The sequence below is a fragment of the Herpailurus yagouaroundi genome, unplaced genomic scaffold (assembly GCF_014898765.1).
Source record: "Herpailurus yagouaroundi ecotype Mexico unplaced genomic scaffold, PumYag 197, whole genome shotgun sequence".
Lineage (NCBI taxonomy): Eukaryota > Metazoa > Chordata > Mammalia > Carnivora > Felidae > Herpailurus > Herpailurus yagouaroundi.
The window spans coordinates 4,950,479-4,973,203 of record NW_024412428.1 but is presented as its reverse complement, the minus strand read 5'-3'; the positions used below and the strand labels follow the sequence as shown (position 1 = coordinate 4,973,203).

Below are 22,725 nucleotides of genomic sequence, written 5' to 3'. Positions count from 1 at the left end.
GAGACTTCCGCACAAAGCATGCAACACCCGATCCCTGATGGCCTTTAAACGGGGGTGGACTGTGTTTACCTGTAGGACTGAGAGCTCACGTACGAGGACGGCGCCTCCATGGAGCCCCTTAGGACTACTCAACGCTCTGCTGGCAACGCGGCACGGAGAGAAAAAGAGGGAAAACTAAAAGACATTTTCCAACTGTAGCTTCCAGAGTCTGGTGATGCATTAATTTCCACCGTCAAGAAAGTGAAATGCTCCCTGGCATTAAATGTTTATACTTGAGGTGATCTGAATACACTGAAAGTGACTTTTAGACGAGACAGGATAAACCTTCTATTTCTGTTCATTAGTTTGGAAGGGTAAGTCAGCGTGCATCTTCGTTTTCCGAGGAAACAGTATCTCCTGCCTTGGTCAAAATGGATTACCATCTGGGAATAATTTATTCCTTGAAGGAGAAACTCCTAAGCCGACTGGAGAATTCTGGGACACGCCAAAAGCCTCAAAGAAGATAGCATCCTTTAGATAAGTCACAAGACACTGCTCTGTACACCCTGCTGGGGAAATTCCCATGGAATGGATCGTTCTCGTCCGGGTTTTATTTCAACCGCGTTAGAGGCAAATACCTGTGGGCATTGTTCTTTGTTAAATCTTGCCAATAACGCACTGAAGAAGAGACGAGAAGTCCTAAGAAATCATTTGCGAATGAACGCATCAATAAGCTATGGCTTGCTGATAATTCGAGGGTGGAAAAGCCCATTTCGACTGTCCGGTTTATTCCTGAAGCACGCTGCTGACAAACTATTTCTTCCCACGTTGCTGAAACCGAAGAGCACTGTTAGGACTCCAACAACCCACTCAGGAAAACATCTTTCCTGTCGTTTGGCTGTTTTTATTTCAGTCAGATATTTAACATCTGCAATGATTTTTTTAAGGGGAAAAGTAACCCCCAAGCCCAGGTGAGTTGTTGAGGTCCCCAAGACAGCCTTCAGAACATCACTTGGCCACCGTCTGTGGAAATGGCGGTGAGAACACCACTTCATGCAGAGCAGCATGGGGTGGGGTGGATGGCTATTTGGGAGGAAGGGGGCGGTGAGAGGGGAAAGGGCAAAAGGAAATGAGCCTGCAGAGGGGCACGGAGGCAGACCCCCGCCCAGGGGGGTGAGGGGTGAGCCGTGCAGGGTGGGCGTGGGGCCATGATGGCGTGCACCGGAATGATGAGGTGGGCAGGGCCCGAACCACGCAAGGCTCTCAAAAGGTCCCTAACACGAGAGATCCGTCAAGAGTGCACGCGGAGCGATGTAATCTCCCCAAACCTTTGTTTCCCTATCTTCACCAGCAGGACGGCGGTGCACTTCCCACCAGAACGCCATCATTATCGGCACACAAAGGCTTAGCCGAGCAGGGGTGGCAGCAAGAAGGATTCAGCTCCCTACGGCACCAGAACAGCTGGCATGTAACTAAACTGGGACCAGTCAGCCTTTTGCAAACCGGGCATCAAATTCACCCGGGTGAGAGATGAAATGAGAGGAGAGCATCGCCTCTCCCCAAAACCCATCGGAAGATTTCCATAGAGTGGAGAACCTAAAAGGAGAGGAAAGATTTAGAATGATTTTACTGGGGCTACATGTGACATAAAGCCTACTAGAACGATGGGGTTTACTATATGCATCAAAAGGGTTAAACATAAGTGACAGAGTTGGAGACACTGTCCCGGGTAGAGTTAGCCCATTCTCTTAAAGGCCGATATCACACTGGGGCTTCAGGATCCACTGGCCCACAGCAGTGGGTGACACTGTTCTTCCAGACTGACATTATTTGCAATATCTGGTCGGATCCAGGGGCCAACGTAGTGTAAGATCAGCCAAGTGTGGTTTAGAAATAGTCACTAAAACAGACTATGGTGGACCGTTGAGACAAAACCACACGGACTCTCCACATCAGTAGCGACAGCCCAGAAATGCTGCATGCAAGGACCTCTTTGAAAATATTTGTGGGAAAACCCGTGATTTGTAAGGAAAGTATGTCTCATTTTCTAAGCAGACAGAATGATCAAGGAACTTACTTCAGAGTATTCCAAAGGGCTAGGTTGGTGACATTTTATAAAGATGCCATTTCAATTAAAAGCTTGTTAAAAGCATTACATCATTAAACCACAAGAATGTATCCAGAAATGGCTCTGACAAAAAGCAAAATCTGAAGACAAAGTTATAGCACGGTCCCGTACAGTCAGGGAAGACAGGATTTAATAATCAAGAAAACAGATGGTGAATTTATATGTGCATTTTTAATGTCGTTAGAATCTGTGGAACACCTGAATTAGAAATCCCAGGCACCTCACGCACATTATGACTCAGTAGGGAGAACGGAGGTGGGGGCACCATTCCCTTGACGACAAGGCACCTGCCAAGAATTGTGGCTGAAGATCGGATGCCAAGTTTCTCTTGCTTTCCCTCTCCCTGCCCTTTGGCTTCAGAACTTCCAGGAGCCCTTATTCCAGAATATTAACAGGGTATCGTTACCCGATCTTGCTCTTTGGGCCTCTCAAGACTCTAGATGTTTCGAGGAGGTACTCCCCAACCAGGTACTACTAGATTAGTACAGTATTGAAAGTGAAGATGTATCTCAAATGTCAACTCACTAATTTACAAACTTTCAGAACTCACCCTGCTCAAATACCTTGACTGCCGGCTCTGTGACTGAAAGTATTCTTTTCTGCTTCCAATGCTATGTATTCGTGAAGAGAAAATTTATTTTTTCCTTTCTCGGTAAAGAGTGGTATAAAATATTGGAAAGAGTTTACAGAAGGTAGAGTTTATACAAGTGTTAGTGATTATAATTACATTCATAACCAGTGCTTGGTTGAGTTCCTGGTTATATAAGCCTTTTGCTGGATTTTCTCCTCTCTACTGCCGTTACTGACGGAGAAAGTTAAGGATGAAACTCAAATTTTAATGTGTTTTTCACTGTTTACTAAAAATGGATTTCAAAAAGGTAGTTAAGAAAAAAAAAAAGGTGGTAAAAACGATGGAAAGTAAACTTGAATGTCAAAGTCAAAGGCCACAGACTTGTGCCTTATTCTCGGGTGCACAGCTAAATAGCACTCCCTAGCCCCTCATACCTAGGGAGGGCCCTGCGACTAGCCTGTGCCAATCACACATGAGCAGGAGATGCCAGAGATGCTCAGGAGAAACCACTCCCTCTCCTGGCTCTCTGCCCTGCCGATGTTAAGGCTGAGGGTGAACTCAGGGGTCACGATGTGGAGTCCCCTTGCCCCCTTGCATTGAAACGCACCCAGAATTTGTTTTAATGAGGTATGGTAAGCTATGCAGACATGGAAACGATGTCGTGAAGGAAGTTCATGCTTACAGAGCCCTAGAAACAGGAGCCGTGGATGCCACGCAGGGCCACACGGGGAAGCACCAGGGTCAGTCAGGAGGAAGGCGACAAAAGGGGAGAGCATGGTCCAGAGCCTTTACTGGGGTTTTGGGGGGATGGAATGGGCAAGGCAGAGCAGGTATGCTGTGTAAGCTTAGGACTGGATGGTGTGAATAATTTCAGCAGACTCTGGGTTATAGGGGTGATCCCTAGTATCTGGCCCCGGGGTGATTCAGGGCAGGGAGAATATTGCTTGGTATGTGAAAGTTAATAGATTAGATGGTTGGGGGTGTCGGCTCCGAACTAGTTGATCTGAGTATCAGAGACATTGTTGCAAGGGAGTCCTTTGCTCTCTCTAGGAATTAGGTAGCCCTGGGAAGGATGGTCTCTTCAGGATCAAGGCCCCAGTCATCAGAGCATCAAAAACATGGAAAATGAGAAAATATGCTCAGCGTGCCTGGGTGGCTCAGTTGGTTAAGCGCCTGACTTCGGCTCAGGTCATGACCTCATGGTTCCAGAACCCGAGCCCTGCATCAGGACCTCTGCTGTCAGCACAGAGCCCACTTCAGATCCTCTCTCTCTCTCTCCCTCTCTCTCTCTCTGCCCCTCCCCTGTTTGTGCATGCACACTTTCCCTCTCCCTCAAAAATAAACAAAAAAATCAAAGAAAAGAAAATATGCCCAATGCACTCCTCCATTTGATGGTGACACGACTAAGAAATAAGCTTTTAATGGGTTACGCCTCTAAGATCTGGGGGTTGTTACAGTCTATTCCCACCCTTGCTAACGCACTTCAATTCAACTTCCTGATAAAGTTATAAGGGTTCGTGAAATCTGGGACTCTGGCTCACGCTTCTTACAAGCATTACACCAAACCCAACTGTTTCCAATACATGTAACACAGGGTTTATTAGAAGGGACACTGAGGGGCGCCTGAGTGGCCTAGTTGGTTAATTGTCCAACTCTTGATTTCAGCTCAGGTCACGACCTAGCAGTTTGTGGGTTCGAGCTCTGCGTGGGGCTCTATGCTGTCAGTGTGGAGCCTGCTTGGGATTCTCCCTCTCTCCACTCTCTCTGCCCCTCCCCCACTTGTGCTGTCTCTCTCGCTCTCAAAATAAATAAAACTTTAAAAATATGTTTTAAAAAGAGACAGCGAATATTTAAGAACATAAGAAATATATAACTGAATGACAACAATGAGCCTCCAGCCCAATTCTGTGTTTCCAAACATCGGTGCGACAGATAAAAGGACAAAGTCTGAGCTTTCCCTCAATGGGTCATTGGGTTGAAAACAAACCCAAACAGGAAAAAAAAAGTTCTGAATTTGAATTTGGAGACTTGGTTTTATTTTCAGTATATTATGACTGGGTTAGTGATGAGTTATTTAGATTTATAAGTGGTAGTTTCATTTGTATAAACATCTAAAAAGCTCCCAACACATTCCATTTTTCTAGATTTTAGTGAGCAAGGCCCATTCACTTCACGTACATGCTTCAGGGTCTTATGAACATCCTCCGCTACCCTGGCCACTCAGAAGTTTCCAGGTGGCAGAGGGCATATGGAGGGTTACCAGTCCCCTTTCCGTCCCACTCAGCATCTGACATTCATCCCTGGATCTTTCTCATGTGTCGTAGATCTTTTAAAACCTGTGCGCAGCACAGTCGTGATTCTTCAAGGGGAACGAAACATCGGCTTCTTGTTTCACATCCCTTACTTGAAAATACAGCGTTTTGGGGGTGCCCGGGTGGCTCAGTCGGCTGAGCGTCCGAGACTCTTGGTTCTGGCTCAGGCATGTGAGTTTGAGCCCCGCACGGGGCTCCGTGCTGGCCGCGTGGAGCCTGCTTGGGATTCTCTCTCTTCCTCTCTCTCTGACCCTCCCCCACTCCTCCCCTCTCTCCCTCTCTCATAAACAAATAAACTTTAAAAGAATTTTTAAAGAAGCAAATACAGCATTTTGTGGATAAACTTTGTGGATAAACTGCAGTAGCAACACCCTCCTGACTGGTCCAGGATGTAGTGCCATCAGGTAGGTTAGGGGAACATTAGAGCAATATTGGCTCCCTACGGGATGCCCAGAAACCAGTGCTGGCCTGGCACAGAGAACAGACTCATTTAGCGCCTTCTTTTCAATGAACGAATAATTGAGTTTAAGAAGTTGCGAGCCCAGAGAACAAGGGCAGCCTTGCCCACACTCAGCTTAAGCGGAAGCAAGGCAAGTCATTAGGATTTACGTGACAGAGCCAACTTTGCAGTACTGGGCGTAGATCGTAAATAGTTCAAGCGAAAATGGCCCGATGATGCCACAGACAGAGAAGTATGTCACGTTTCATGCTATACGTGTGCACAGTTTGTAAAACTGATCTTCCAGCAGCACGTTGATTAAAAAGTAGAAAATAGCCTTTTCCAGAAATCTTAAAAGACCTTGCTGCTTAATGATGCCAGTGGAATAAGTATCCCTGTGGTACTTTTCCTTCTGGAAAAGTCTACACAGGGTGTAGACTGTGAAGAATTGAGAAATGTTTCAGGAATTTTTCTCGGCTGGTAAGTATATTCTCTTTCTCGTCACACCCTCCCCCCTCTTAAATTTCATCAAGAAAAATCTGAAAATTTCCTTTCGCTAAGTCAAACCTGATTTTGCTTTCTTTCGCCAATAGCCACATTCCACTTCAAGGAGGATTGCTCAAATATGCAGACTGGATCCACCAATGGAAAACCTGAGTGTGGCCTGACACCAAGGGTCTTGATAAATTTCAGTCCCTGCAAAGGTGACATCTCTGGTTTTAACCTAGAATCGCTTTTCACATCAAAGCGTGGGAGCTGCAGATGGGCCACGGGACTGAGCGTAAGGCTGTGATGGTCGGAAGAAATCGGATTTGCTGAATTGCCGGAGTGGAAAATTTTATTTTGAAACTTGAAATGAGTCCTCACAAACTCCATCAGCAAAGGAGTGCTTTGAAAGGTCTATCCAAAACCACGCAAACATAAGCAAAGCAAAATTCCTGGAACCTTTCTAAGGAATGAATGGCGTGCTCACACCTTCTCAAAAATACTCCTTCCCAACAACTACGTGCCCCAAGTGAACAACACTGGTATGTACCTGTGCCTCTCTTCATGGATGGTGGACAGAGAACTCCCTAGTAAAATCCACTGTCTTTGTGACATAATCCACGAAGCATGCGTCAATGACAGGAACGAAATACTCTAGGGACCTTAGCCTGTCAGGCAAAACTCCTTTAAGGCCCTGGGTGTGGGGAGGAGTCCAAGGAACAGCTTCAGGCAGGACCTGGGGGTGAAGGAGGGACTCCTCTGTCAGATCAGGATCCGAGCTGCCTTGGAAGTGCCTTACTTTGTCTCAGATCAGGTGTCTTTGGGGGTTGGGTGATAACATTGCTCTAAGCGGAAATTCAAAGTGTCACGAGAACTCATTTCTATTTGAGACTGCCAATCAGCACACACGAACCAGCAATCCCGGCAAGAGTCCCTATCTTCTCAAACTTGCAACCTTTCTGAATCTCCACCACTGACTCTCCTCTCCCTACCCGCACCCACGCCCAAAGAAAACCCTCGTCTTCCTGCCAACCCTCATGTGTTTTTCTACACAGCAGTTCTCTCACCTCCAACCCCTCACCGAGAAAAGTGCCCACCCGGGTTTTCAGGACGCGACCCTCACCCAACCTCTCTGCCCTCCTTTCCAGCCACTCCCGCCGCCTCTGTGCTGTAGCTGTCTCGACCGTGGGTGCTGTTGCTGACCCCGGAGGGAACACTGGAAATACGTGACGACGTGCTTCGGTTTATTATCGTTGCATTAGGATTGGGAGACAAGGAGGGGAGGTTCCTGACATTCCCTGTCCAGCATCCTGAAACGCTCATCGGAGGCTGAACAGAGTCTGCAGTCCAGGTCCCCACCCCCTCCCCGGCTCCCACACCGGTAAATACTGTCCACGCCGTGTGCGGGTGCTCACGTGCTTGCCTGGTCGGGCCAGGGATGCTCTTTCTCCCCACCTTCCCCCACACCTCCCCTGCCCCACTTGGCCACCCCCTCCTCAACTTTCAAAAACATAGATGTCATTTCTTTGGAGAAGCCTTTTCCTCGACCCACTAGACTAGGCTGTGTCCCCGTAGCACTCAGCACTCTGGCCATTCAGCAGTTCCATACGTGCTTGCTGGTCGTCGGCTCCCACCTTCTGCAAGCCGCCAGAGGGTAAGAGAGGCGGAATTCATATCTGCGCACTCTCAGGGTGCACATCAGGGAGACGCCATGGTTCTGCTGAATACAGAAGTTCTCAACACATGCTCCCTCCTCCTTAAACACATTCCCATTTCCTGGGTTTAACTCTGCTGAAACGCTCCCTGCGATGCCTGGAGACACAAGTGGTTTTCCTCCTACCATTCACCTTATCTGACAGCACACGTTCATCCCCCCAGATTGCTCTGATCATAACACTCTCCTTGATCTAAATTCTACGTGACTCTTCCCTTAACATCTTTAGTCCCAACTTCTTCACCTCGCATGCAAAGCCCTGTGCCGTCCAGCTTTCACCCACCTTCTCAAACCTTTTCCGGTCTTCTACCCTTGAAGGGATCAGCTCCTCGAAGCTTTCCGCATCAGCCCTGAAATTCCCCACTGTATCCGGCTCTTCCTTTCATGCCTGTATGTCTCGATCCTGCTTGGACTTGGAGGCTAAACCTAAATATTGTCCTCTCAAACAGGTCACTAGCAATTCCAAATGAAAGGCATTTCTCTCTCAGCCCTCTAAAATCCCACAGCACGCCAGGTGTATTTTACTTGAGGCAATAATATTCTACTTTGTACTAGAAGCTTCCACGTGTGAATCCAGTCTCCCTTATCAGACTACAAACTCTTTGATGGTAAGACCCACGTTGATTTATTTACCTGTCACCCTCATCATCCACCACAGTGCCTTGGACATCAGCATCACGGCAATGAGGTTAAAGAGCAACAGTACAACCATTTTTGCTACCCATTAATCGTGAGAATTAAGAAATTCATTCTAAAATATTCATTTGTTAGAGGAAGTCAACTGATGAACAAGAACTCCAATGGCCTCCTACAATTCTCTGCCAAACATACTTAATATTTGCAATTTATTTTGTGTTACACAGGTTCACTCAATAGGTTAACGTTTACAACACAATGAAAAGAAAACCCCATGCTGCGGGCTTACTGAACACAATGAAATAATGGCATTGGTGATGATAACACAAACTGGAAAAAAACATGTTATTGGCTGGCTCTTAGGCAAATTGCCAAATTTGAGGGAAGCAGACAGGGCGGCAGAAACGAACCCGAAATTCATCTGGTGTTATCTCTCAGGTAAAGTAACTTTTCAGGAGTCTGTCTGCTTTTCAACACAGGCTGCGTGAGGTGAACGAATAGATCTACATAATGGGCTATAGCTTGACTGTAACAATTCTGCCACAAACCACAAGCCACAAGCTCAAAGCACATAATCATAACTCTAGGATTGGAAAACCCCTGCCCCTACCGCAGAATGGGCCACATTAGTTCTTTTGGGAGCAGACAAGCACATGACCATCTTACAGATCTTCTGAGAGTCCCAAGGCAAGCACTTTGGAGTTAGGACCAGAGTGCCACGTCTCAATAAGAAGGGGAAGGGGCCTGGGGACAGCCATTGTGCTCTGTCCACACCATTCCCTGTGTCTCCCTGCGTGTGGGCCAAGGGGACAACTGCCAAAATTGCTTGCTTGTTTGTTTTTACTATTTACTTATTTTGAGAGAGAGAGAGAGAGAGAGGAGGGGCAGAGGGAGGGAGGGAGGAAGGGAATCCCAAGTAGGCCCCATGCTGTCCGTTCAGAGCCTGACGTGGGGCTCGATCTCACAAACCGCAAGGTCATGACCTGAGCCCAAATCAAGGGTCGGATGCTTGACCAACTGAGCCACCCAGGCGCCCCCCCCCAAAAAATTGTTCCCATTGCTTCCCATTGCCAGTCCGTCCTGACACAGTGATGGCTGCTTCTATCACCAAATTGGCAGGGCTTCTACAACAAACCACATTCAGCACTCTTTGGAACCCCTGCTCATTCAAAATACATGAAGATCTACTCTGAGTAAAAATGAATCACAGGAAAGCTTTAGAGTTAAAAGGCCACGATTCTGCTAGAATGTCCCTTGTGGGGGTGGGTCTGGAAACAGGACATTTTATTTTCTGATCTGGAGACTTAGGGACCCTTCCAGGACAAGGAGGTCTGATGAGACTCAGAGAACAGGTCATAGGGTATAATAAATTGGCTGTGCATGCATTTTCTCCAACTGTCAGTATTTAATAGGCTAAAGACTATCAGCGAGGATGAATCATTTCTGTTTGAAGCACAACACACATTGACACAGAAACAAAGAGGCTTGTAGGCTTTATATTCTTTGGTTCTCTGAACAATAAAAGGCCTTGTCTAGTCAACATTTGGAGTAATTTTTCCCCGGGGGATTATTACTATTTGACAGGGATGAAAGAGAAGCATTCTCATGATACATTTTCCTTTTCTGGGACTAAAAGATGTGTCTCTCCTTAGGAGGAAACATTTTGGATATATTGAGTCAGCTGCATTTCTCACATGCCCTCTTCCAGCTGGAGGGAGGACTAAACCCGGTCGAGAGAATCAGTCCTCAAACCTTAACAGTTTGCTTGAAACGTCTATGTCAAGGAAAGGCAACTCCTTCGGGAAATGGGGTGTGAGGTTAGGCTCTCACGAGATTTGAGTTACTCTGCATATAGGTCCGTGAGGGTGGAAAACAAAAGCCCAAGTAATTAACCGAAAATGTCCAACTCGTGGACGGGAGGCATCGATGTTTCATTACAGTGCCGTGCTTTGCTTCGAGATCCTCGCCTCAAACGGTTATTAAAAACAAAGTTTAGAATTCCTAGCATTTAAACTCTCCAGGCAACTGGAAAGAAAACGGGCTCTCGGAGCCAGAATGGATGAAACCTACAAGCTATAAACCTGAGCCCTCGCTCTCATTAGATTTTAGGTATGTTTTTCTTCTAAAATGTGTTCTTGTGATCTCTAGGTCTGCAGAACCGGGGGGGGGGGGGGAATCGTGAACAACTGGCACCAGGGGGACCGCAGAGCTACTTGCTGACAGTTGAGGTCATGAAGCTGTTACCATGCTCCAGCGCCTTCATGGGAAACCAGAAGAGGATGAGGGAGTGGACCAAGGCGTTGATGCAGTGACCCCAGAAAACCTAAGGGAAAACAAACCAAGGGAGTCAGGAGCTGCCCACAACTCTTGACCTCTGTGCAACTCAACAGACGGCTCATTGTGAAGGATACTGGCAGGGTGCTGTGTCGCTGCAGAAGCACCGTATTATTCTTGAAGTTAAAAAAAAAAATACCTATTTCCTCATTTTTACGTACAAATGACTGGACGATCTCCAGATAATATCACCTTACTACAAAGACCTGAATGTATATGGCCATATACATAGAGCAATATACAATCTGTCCACATCCAAAAAAATGAATTATAATCCTTTTTTTAAGTAATCATAAAAAAGACAACACAATTTTACAATCATCTAGAAAGAGAAGGGTATTAGGTCAAAATTGTTAACAAGAGACAGAAATGTTTTGAAAACACTGAAAACACCTTAAATGTGAATTCCTACACCCCGCTCTCACTGTTTTGTTTTGCTTTTTGAAATCCCTCCCGTGCAACTTGCTCACTCCTAGGAGTTTGGTTAGTATCATGCACGTTTAAAACTCTTTAACACTTGGAAGGTCAAACAAGAGAACGCAAAGTTTAGTTTCTTCCAAACCAGAGTTTCATAAATGCATTTCGAGGATCTCTTTAACTACTGAGATGACCGAACTACCATACTGACACCAGCTTGAGTTTATTCAAACATCTACAGATTGTACCGGGGACTGTCCTATAGTTTGATCCTAAGTAGTGGTGGGGAGACAGACAATAATGAAAAAAAAATGATAAGACAATGGGATTTTCCCATTTGAAAAGTTCATTTTTTTCCTGCCTTTTCCCTGACCTCCTCACCTATCCCCTCAAAAGAAAAAAAAAAAAAATCTTCAAGGTGTCTGCAAATAAGTCTCACCCTCTGTCACCCTTACCAAGGCCCCGGTGGCTACCCAAGCAAATCATGCACACAACCAGCGTCCTGTATTTTAAATGACCGCTGTTAAAATGTTAAAATGAACCTCTGTTTCAACCCCCTAATCCCCTCTGCACAAAAATCTAAGACAGAAACATGGCAAAGGAGGCATCCTGCACCAAACCAGGCACAGGTCTTCCTTTCTGGCCAGTGAGACTCAACCACCCGGCTGCTTAGCTGTGACTGGCAGACCCTGGGAGGTCCCCTTTGCCAGGCTTGACGGCAGAATCCCGGCAACACCTAGCCTAACCCAGCTTCCGCTCGGCCCTCTGCAGGACTGCTTAGGTCTAGATGCCTTTTAGGCATCTTTTAGGTCTAGATGCCTTGTCTCTTCTGGTTGATTCTCCAGGCTGAAAAAGAAATACCCACCACTGCCTTGATTCCCGTGTTGACATCTGGCCAATTCTACTCACTGACTAAAGAAACCTTTTCTTTTAACTGAAAAACCAAGCCACAGGTGGCGAGAAGGCTCCGTTAGGGAAGCTCCCCACCGGCCTCATCGCGGGGCTTTATGAAGGGAAGGGGAGTCTCTGATCCCACAGGACCCAGGGCCATGGGCGCCGCTGGCCAGACCAATGTCAAAGGCACACGGGGACAAGAGCAAAGGAGTTGGAAAACAGGAACTGAACGTGCAACGCGGAAGCTTCCTTTCCGACTCAGCATCTGGAATTCACCGGCTGGCTATACTTTGGAGAGGGCTGGGGCCTCAACTCTTCTCAAATGTTCTCTCTGACCTCTCAGGCAGGTAACTAGAGCCGGAAGACGAAGCGCGCCGCTTACACGCTTCTGAGGCGACGACTGTGGGCGAGCGTCATTTACCTTTGTGTTGAAGCCTTCCGCGTTCTGGGTGATCTTGTAGAGCTGTGGGAACCTGAGCATGCTCTCCTGGGTGCAAGACCTCTCGAAGATTCCCAGGGTGAAGGGTGGCAACGCTGTGAAAATCTGTGTGGAGAACAACGAGCCATTAAAATTGGCCTTCCCGAGTGTTTCGCTTCCACGGAACGATGACTTAATTTTCAGTCAAGTCCAGACCTGAGCCTCAGTGATTCACAGCTCCCCAGGCACCCTCCAAACAAAGAGAATACACGAGAGACCGTTTTTACTTGTTACTCCATCAGCATAAAACGAATGCACTGGACGCGAAACACAACACCATAAATATCTGATTAGCTAAGAGACCACGTTCAATTAACAACTACCTTCCTTTGTCAAGCGAGCGGTGGTTTCGGTGGCTTTGTGGGGTGCTGTGCCTTCCTGTTAGCGTCGCCGAGGCACGATTTTACAACTTCCCATCCTGATTTTATACTCAAATTTCAGGAAGCACGAAGTACTTCACCCATTTATTCATCTGACAGACATTTCTTGGGAATGAATTATGGGCCAAACGCCGTGATAAGCACCAGGAATACGTATAGAAGGAGGAGGAAAAGCAGCAGGTCCCTGACCCGCAGGAGCTCTGTCTACTGCAGGGCTGGAGACGGGCGGCAGGCAGCCCGCGTATAAATAAACACCTACGAGTCGGTGCTCTGCGAAACTACTCATGGGGGAGATGATGGGGAAGGAGAAGGGAAAGTCAGGAAAGGGTTCCGGGACCAAAGAGTGCCTGACCTGTAAGGTACTGGACCTACAGGATTTGGCGGGATGAAGAGGGAGGCCGGGGAGAGGGGCGCAGAAGGGAACACTCCCGTGAAACGAGCACCCCTCGCAAAGCTTCAGGTAGGAACACAGGTGGCACGTTCGGGGGTGGGGTGAGGACTCCTGAGACTTCCGGCACGGTGGCTGGCTGAGGACGTGGCACAAGACGAGGCTGGGAAGGAGACAGAGCAACCTGCCACGACAACGGGGCTCCTGGTGCCTGCTGAGACCACGACCCTTACCTGTAATCTACAGGGGACTGGCACGCTCCTGACTGCGTCTGGGAAAGAGAAAGCCAGATCCTAAAGAAGAAATTGGGACTCAGCATGCCATTTCAGCCCGGAAAGGAAGGCCATTCTCTTACGTGGTTCTGGGAAGAGGTCACAGGCCGGGTCACTCACTGCTCAGCATCAGCACCGAGCAAATCCCTGCCTACAAACCCAGCAAACTCTCAGGCCCGTGGGAACTGGGTGCGTGTCTCTGAGAGCTCTGTGTCACCAGCTACCCGGAGCCCGAGTCCAGATAAATAAGCCTTTTCCAAATCTATTAGGATAAAACAATCAGAGATGTGGTGGAATAAGGCCCACAAAACTCCCATGATCCCCGTTCACCCTGGAGCAGAAAGCAAAATGGCCCCGGGGATCTCAACCTCCTCCAGATTGCAAGGATAAGAGGATCGAGAGGGCTGGCACTCGGCCCTCTCACAATAGTACAAGTTATCTGTTTAAGGGAGGTGCTCCCAGCCAACATCTCAGAACCCGTGCACAGCTGTACGTCCACCCACCCTCGTTGTTCCGCTTATATGTGCTTTCACGCGTGCTTCATGTTACTGTCTTTATTGCTTCTTTTCCTTTTTTACGGGACTTTCTACCCACTTCACATCGTCCCCCCTTCACCAGTGGCCAACCCCCCAGTAGGACCTATCATATTCTCACCCTGCTTTAACACACCACACACATAGATCATTCTTTGTTGTCGTTGTTTTTTTAAATTCTTTTTAATGTTTACTTATTTTTGAGAGAGAGAGAGAGAGAGAGAGAGAGAGAGAGAGCGCGCATGAGCAGGGGAGGGGCAGAGAGAGAGGGAGACACAGAATCTGAAGCAGGCTCCGGGCTCCGAGCTGTCAGCACAGGGCTCGATGCAAGGCTCCAACTCACAAACTGTGAGATCATGACCTGAGACCAAGTCGGATGCTTAACCGAGGGAGCCACCCAGGCGCCCCCATTCTCTGTTTTATAGAAACAAATTTTTCTTCGTATTTTTCTCGCAAAACAATACATCATGGGATGCTTCACATGTCCCCTGGGTTTGACACTAAAGCAGTATTTGTCCCCCCACACAGTGATTCATAATACGGAGGCTCCGTATTTTTTCAGCCATTCGCCTACAGATAGGTATTCCTTTGTTTCCACACACATTACGTAATAAACGTCCATAATGTATCATAACAAAGATACCTTTATCTTTTATTTCTGTGGGAAGGATTCCCAGAAATAGGGTTGCAGGGTAAAAAGATACATGTTAAATTTTACAAGACGTTTGCTCAGTGGTTTCCAAAAAAGTTTCCAATCATTTACCTTTCCCTTCATGAAGGACAACAGTAATCTTGTCCCTGCTTCCCCAGCAGCACTGGGTGTTACATTTAATATCCTCCAGGCTAAAAAATTAAAGATATTAATTCTTACCTAAAAGGAAACTCACATTTCCCTGACTACCAACACGTGTCAGCGTGTTTTTATATATTTGTTGGACATTCGGGTTTGCAATTCTGTGAACGGTCTAGTCAGGTCCTTTGTCCATTTTCTACTTGTGGTTTATCCACTTTTTAAGAGTACTTGGAGTATAACAGATACCAACTCTGTCTTTAATCCAGATGCACTCTTTGTCTCCTGGCTTTCTTTATGGTTTCTCTTGTCATATAAAAGCGCTTAAGTTTTCTATGGTCAAGAATAGCTTTGAGTGCCCAATTATTGTCATCAAAGTTTTTAGGAATTTCTTGCAGAAATCTTACAGTTTCACTTTCCACATGTAAGTCTTAACGTATCTGGAATTTATCTATGTGGTATAAGATAGGCATCCAATTTTATTTTATTTTTTCCAAATAAAGAGCCAGTTGTCAGAACACAATTAATCCAAACTCTTCCTAAAATAGCACCTTTGACGTTTATTTAATTCTCACATATTGTAGATCTGGAATCCCAAACTGGAATTTACTTCTGGATTCTCTTATTGGTGCAGTTTCATGTAAGGATCATATTGATTTGGTTACAACAGGTTTATAATTGTCTGAAGTTTAAAAAGAAATTTTTTTTTAATGTTTATTTATTCTTTGAGAGAGACAGAGACAGAGAGACAGAGAGTGAGAGGGGGAGGGGCAGAGAGAGAGCGAGACACAGAATCCGAAGCAGGCTCCAGGCTCTGAGCTGTCAGCACTGAGCCTGATGCGGGGCTTGAACTCATGAGCCATGAGATCACGACCTGAGCCAAAGTCGGTCACTCAACCAACTGAGCTGCCCAGGCACCCCAATATTGTCTGATGTTTAGTGACAAGAAGTTGACCCTTGTGATTCCTTTTTTGTACTCTGCGTATTTGTTGTCAAGTACTTGTTAATTTCACTTATACTTCGATATCATTTTGAGCAACTTCCCCCCCCCCCCCACCCCGGCCCCAATCACTGGGATTCTATTTGGAATACACATATTTATGTATCAGTTTAGAGGAGTTTTGTTTTGTTTTTTTTTTATGACACTGTCTTCTCATACAAGAGAATAATATCCCTTGCTAGCTGTTCTCCTCTATTTTGTATACTTCAGTAAGGTTTTGGATTTCTTTTTCTATTTGGTACTATAAAAATTACTCCTACACAATGTATATGAAAGGAATTACTACTCCTTTCCATTTCTAAGCCTCCTTGCTAGAGTTAAAAAAGCTATCGATCGTTAGGATAGAAAGAAGTTATTGGTTATGGATCTAGTCACCTTATGAATTCTCTTATAATTCTAGTATTTATTGATATGTTTGGGGTTTTATAGATATACAGCCATATGTGAACACATTTAAAAGGCCACTTTTTGTGTGCATATTTGTATAAGCACAGAAGTCATTTTTTTTCTAGTAATAGTTTTTAAATTTTCCTGGCAATTGCTGAAAATTCCAAAACGAGTGCTGAATTATATAGTGATTTCAGGCATCCCTGACTAATTTCTTATTTAAAATGAAATAGTTTAAGAATTTTACCATTTATGGTAATATGCTACTGTGTTATTTTTTTTAATAAATAGTCTGGATCATAGTTGATTCGCTTCTTTCTTTCCCATTTTACTTAAGAGTCCTTATTTGGGGAGTGGCAGCTGACTTGCCTCGAATACTGTCTCCGCATCCACTGATGGGATCATGTTTTTCTTTTTTCTTTGGTTGATATTTAGAAAGATTTAAAAATTTTGAACCTCCTGTATTCCTGAAATAAATCCTACTTGGTCAAATATTTTACTCTTTTGATGCACTCTTGAACTCTATTTGCTGATAATTTATTTAGAATTTTTGTATTTCTGTTTACAAATGAGGCTGGCCCATAGTTTTTTCCTTCAAATGATGCTGGCTTGATAGGATTAAATAAGATAATTTTTCAAACAGTTTAAAGCACATTAAGAGCTACCTCAATAAAGTAAGAGATGAAACCTAGCTGAAATCCATCTGACCATGGTGGTTCTTGTCACTATAAAATAAAAGGACGTAGAAATTTGACTACAGATACGATGGGAATCCAATGGATGGCATTCATTCATTATTTGGAGAGATTTCAGAGTTTCAGGTCAGTTTTTATGCTATTTAATCTGCTATGACAAACCATGACTCACTACCTTAGCTGGCCCGGGGAATCAAATCTAAAGAGCATATACAGAAGAAGAAAAATTAAGACAGAAATGCTGTTTGGAGAAAATGGAAAGAGGAAATCCAGCCCAACATAGGGGTCACTCGTGAATGTCTCAGACGTCCCAAACTGTCCCAAACTCAGAGACCCTTGTACTGGGTCTTTGGGCACTGAGGCAGGAGTGGAGAAAAAAAAAAAAAAAACTGCTAACTAGGACATTATTGGAACAACAATGGCAAAATTGGAATATGAACTAATAAGGATCAGAGAATAGTACCATACCCATTCTAAATTTTAGATTTTGATCATTATACTGTGGTTATATAAAAGAATGGTCTTAGCAACTGTGTTCCAAAGCATTAAGCAGTAAGAAGCCTGATGTCTTATTTTCAACTGGTTCAAAAATAATTGTGTTGGTGTGTGCGTATGCATGAGGGCCTGTGGGGGTGCGTGCGTGCACATGCGTGCTTGTGGGTGTGTGCATGCGTGCCCTTGGCGGGCGTTTGCACATATGCACGCGTAAGGAGAGAGAAATGCAAATGAGGGCAAAATGGTAATAATCGATGAATGTGAATACAGGAGTTCTTTGTACTCTTTTTGCAATATTTCTCTTAGTTTCCATTTATTTCAAACAAAAATTACCAGAACAGGGGGGCCTGGGTAGCTCAGCTGGTTGGGCGTCCAACTTTGGCTCAGGTCATGGTCTCATGGTCTGTGAGTTCGAGCCCCGTGTCGGGCTCTGTGCTGACAGCTCAGAGCCTGGAGCCTGCTTTGGATTCTGTGTCTCTCTCTCTCTCTCTGCCCCTCCCCCACTAGTGCTCTGTCTCTCTCTCTCTCTCAAAAATAAACATTAAAAAAAATTTTTTTTTTTTAAAAGTTACCAAAACAATTTCTATGGAGACAAACTTCCATGTTCTCAAAAGGTTTGGCCCTTCCAGCACGACTGACTTCTGGAGGCCAGAACCCCTCTGACTTCACAGATCCTTGACTGTCCCAGCTCTGCATGGTGGCTCCCTCCAACACCTGTGCTGTGGTCTTAGTGACAGACGTGCAGGGCCATTTTACCTTGAAATTTCCTTCTCTAGTGCCATATCCTCCTTTCTATAGTCTGGGGGACACAAAGAGCACACAACACATCCCCAGCCCTAGGGATCAAAGGTCACCGTGGGTCGTAACCTTTCATATGCACAACCATCCTTAAAAAAACTGTGTTCAAACTTTTGTGTTCTATCTCTGAGAAGCTCTGATGGGGCTCAGGCGTCCGCATCTTCACACAAATCCTGGTTAAGCGGTGCGAGGACCACATTCTGACCAACACTGTCCAAGCCTATCAGCATCTTATGCATAGCAGGCCCTCAAAGCAAGTTTGTTGGACTGATGTGAATTGTCCACGGCTGCACACAGGTAAGTGAAGAATCCAGCTCTCAGGCCTGAACACAAAAGGGGGGCTGACCTCCACGCATCATCCAACCAGGCGACACTACACCAGTCCTTAGCTCTCAAGCAGAGTCTCACGGGTCTCAGCTTCCTATTTATAAATCCGTATGCGGGTATGGATGTGGCCCCTTCCAGCACTAAATCATTATGGAGCAGAGGCTAATTTTCATCTGCCCCAAACAGTTTTAGGTCCTGCAAAGTTAGCAATCTGTCCGAGGGGAGGTCTTTGAGCCGCTATCCATGTGGTAGGTGAGTTAGAACAGCTGTTTCAGCACAGGTGAGAAAGGGGCATTGATTCGGCCCCACTCTCACCACCTGTCACCTTTGCCTTTTGAGCCTACGTATTAGCGATAAATGTGCCAGCATACTTAGCAGCTAGCAGCACACCGACTAACTCACCAAGACTGTTTAAACCCAAGATAAGATCTGAACTCAGGCCCAGTGGCAGCTTAGTCTACCCATTTGACCCTCTTATCCCGTCAAGCTACACAGGGCTAGGGCGACCTATCAAATGCAGCATTTTATACCTGGAACCTTGCATGGTAGCTACTGAAAAAGAAGAAAAAAAAAAAAAAAAGATTGTGTGAGCCGGTGACTAGAACATCCAGCCAAAAATGTATACACAAGGTATAAATATTTATAGCCCCACAATGTACACTGTAGGTCTGGCAAGCTCCATCTGTAGCTTCCTAAGATGGCTGTTTCTGACTATAAACTCCCACAGGGCAGGCGATGCCAGAGTTAGCGTCCAAAAGAAGTGGGAAAGCACAACTCGCGATGTTGCGTACCGGGGTCTCTAGAGCACCAGGCTACAGCACCCTGGTTCTTCCTGTCAGAAAAACAAACAGCTAAGTAGCTATACTTCGCCATTTGGGCTTATGGCTTCTATTTCTTTCTAGCGTTTGAATCCACTATAGTGAGGTAATGAAAAAAGAACTCTAAAATCATGAAAAATGCCAAGCAAGCCGATTATCATTCCCCATGGGAGCTGGAAGTCAACGTTCATTATTGCAGCACTAGCTGTGGAAGACAACATTCTCCCACAAGGACAGATACTCTTCTAAGAAGGACAAAATGGACACCGGGTTACATACTCTACATGCATTATCTATGTTTAAGAATTCAGAAATAAAATTACGAAGCGGAATAGGCTTAGATGTAGCTCAGAAATTTTTACTTGAGCTAAAAACAAGGAAATGTTGTGCAGGCATTTAGTCAGGAGGTAACAAGGGTCTATTATCAAGATATATGGGTTAATAATTTCATGGGGTTATTCAAGAATGATCTGCTATGATTGAAACCATGTGTGGAGAGCTCGGGCTTCTGCGGGATGTGTCGCAGCAACAAAGGCTCTAAAGATGTATTTGTGCTGCCCGCTATGTATACAGATGATTGACTTAGATACACTTCCCAGACGTAAACAGTAAAGGAATGTCACTGAAGTTTCGCATGCTATCAGATAGAGATAGGGAATGCTTACCACATTGTACAAGCCGATGCACCAGCGTTCAAATAAAATCTGCCCAGAAAATCCATTAACAAAGGCGAACCAAAGCTGAAAGAGAAGAAAGTTCAAGAAGTTTTATATCAATATTGACCTAAATGTTTCCATTCACTGAAGAAGGAGTGGGGGGAATGTGGACCACCAGCTGGACACAGCTGCTGAGGGATAAAGAGCCACAGGACGTGGTGGTCGTTCTTCCATAAAAAACAAGTTCCCGATATTACGGGTACTGGTATTTTAAGGAAAATTTATATTTAACGCATACATCAATTTTAAGAGGTAATATGTACATCTTTACAGAAAAGCAACTTCTATTTCATTTACGTCGAATATGTTTCGTGGCAACGCTTTCTCATTGACTGGAAGAGTCTCAGAATTCGTGTTCTTTTTCCCCATGGAGTTGATTTGATAAAGGTGATTTATCTTTGTAGGACTTTCAAACAGATAAAAACCATAAATAAAAAAACAACAAAAAACCCTCTGTTGGTCACTTATGTTCTTAGCTCATAAAATAGTGACCCTCCTCAATCAAACGTCCACCACCTCAGCAAAGGTCAAAACACAGTAATACAAAAGGAACATGCTCAAATCATCTTCTTGAGTAACATGGGTGTATAAATAAATAAAATGTAGACGATTATTTACGTCTTCAAGTAGACTATAATTCTAATTGATTAAGCAAGACTGACATAAAAACAACTGCAGAGCAAAATACCAGGGGATAAAAATATGTTAGAGAAGAAGCCATCAGACGGGCATAACCAGGAGAAGATGTGCAGCAATCAGAGTGCAACAGAAAAGGGGTGAGCCATCGCGAGGATGGACAAAACCCTGATTTAGAAGGGAGCGAATATGGAAGAACGGAATACAACATGCTGCTGTTTCAAAAGTCATGTAAATTTATGGGATACAACAGGATTCCAGTGATCTGGGGCTAGACTTTAAGGCATCCCACGGGAATCACAGAATTCACCTTAGTGGTATAAAATCATGACAGACTGAATCCATTATTATGGGAGAAATACACTGGCAACACAGAAGAGCTACCCCATGATAATAAGAGTCGAGACCAACTCTGCTACGAAAATTTTGCCGAGTCTGATTTTTCAAAATCAGCTTCTTGAGAAAGGAACTGTTGCCTATGTTGCACAACTGTACGGAATGCGATAGCTAGTACAAAGGATTCACCGAGTCCCAACAGGGTCGAATGAAATACACCTCAATTCACTTGCCAGATGAAGTGTTCTTAAGCATAGCTTTGATTATCTCATCCCCTAGTTCAAAAAACTGCTAGGGATCCCTCCTAAATCTAAGATAAGCTTGCTGACCTTGCGGACCCTCAAAAGTCCTCCCACACGCTTATTCACTCTTAAATCCAACAGTCTCCCAAGAGGCCCCCATGAGGCCTGGCTGTTCTCTGTCAAGAAACACTGACAGGGAACTAAGAATCAGAAGTTTATGCTGTGTTCTGCACTCAGAATATTTTTACAACACCTGTTCGAATATCAGCTGTCCCTAAAACAACAATTCCAATCACACTGCTTTCCAATCACTCGAGGCCTTGGTAATCAATAGTTCAGCCAAACTTTTAGTGAGAGGAGAGCCTGGGTCCACATCTGATTCAAGCATATTTGTAAACTGTTTCAAGAGTTTTCACTTTATTTTCCCAAGATTGTGTTATACTTTTACATTCTCCTATTCAAATAAGTGAGCAAACACTGATAAATATCTAATGAACACTTAATTATTATATTGCTTAATTCTGTTGATTTATATTCTTTTGTTGAAGGTAGTGATATTTCTACCGCTCTCCCCTCTCCTAATATCAACTGAAAACAGCAAAAGTAATTGAAAATAGCAAATGGCTATTTTTTTTTAATGTTTACTTATTTATTTTGGGGAGGGAAGGGAAGAGAGAGAGAGGGAGAGAGAGAATCCCAAGCAGGCTCTGTGCTATCAGCACAGAGCCTGATGCGGGCCTTGATCTCAAGAACTGCGAGATCATGACCTGAGCTGAAATCAAGAGTCAGACGCTTAACTGGCTGAGCCACCCAGGCACCCCAGAATCAGCTCTTTTCAATGAAACTATAGGATAGCCTTTATTAAAACTACACATGACACAGCATAGAAATAATACAAGATAGGCTCAAACAAGGGGGACTGCCAACAGCAGAGTAATATACCTACAGAGTAAAAAATTTTCCAGGAAACAGGGCAACAATCCAAGAAATCGCTGACCAACTCTCATTTAAAGGGAGAAATCTAGGGGCCCCTGGGTGGCTCGGTCGGTTAAGCATCCGACTTCAACTCAGGTCATGATCTCACAGTTCATGGGTTCGAACCCCGCGTCGGGCTCTATGCTGACAGCTCAGAGCCTGGAGCCTGCTTCGGATTCTGCGTCTCCCTCGCTCTCTGCCCCTCCCCCACTCACGCTCTGTTTCTCTTGCTCTCAAAAATAAACAAAACATTAAAAGAAAACGTTCAAGGGAGAAATCTACAGGCAGGGACAAGTCACGGCTGAGGTCCCTTGTCCCATTCACCACAGCAAGCAAACTGAGGTTGAAGGACAATGTACACACCTATGCCGTTTCCCCCCAAGAAGCAAGCGAGGAGGATGGCAGGGTAAAGTTGGGAGCAGAAATGGCTGACAACTTGGCAGGCACTGATGGAGGGAACCTGAAAAGAAAGAAATGCAAATTCGTCCAACAGAAAACCCGTAACATGCAGACACTCACTGTGAGACACATCGCCCCGCCCTCCAACTC

General features: G+C 45.1%; 1 protein-coding gene across 11 annotated transcripts in view; it reads right to left on the bottom strand.

Annotated features, from left to right (window-relative positions):
* Positions 1–22,725, bottom strand: part of LOC121012749 (phospholipid-transporting ATPase IB) — a 651,500-nt gene that overhangs the window by 189,820 nt on the left and 438,955 nt on the right. For all 11 annotated transcript variants that reach the window (XM_040448061.1, XM_040448063.1, XM_040448066.1 and 8 more), the window contains 3 exons: positions 19,937–20,011; positions 12,332–12,454; positions 10,510–10,588 (listed from right to left, as the gene is read on the bottom strand). In XM_040448061.1, the coding sequence (XP_040303995.1) occupies positions 10,510–10,588; positions 12,332–12,454; positions 19,937–20,011 (277 nt within the window). The remainder of the gene's footprint in view (positions 1–10,509; positions 10,589–12,331; positions 12,455–19,936; positions 20,012–22,725) is intronic.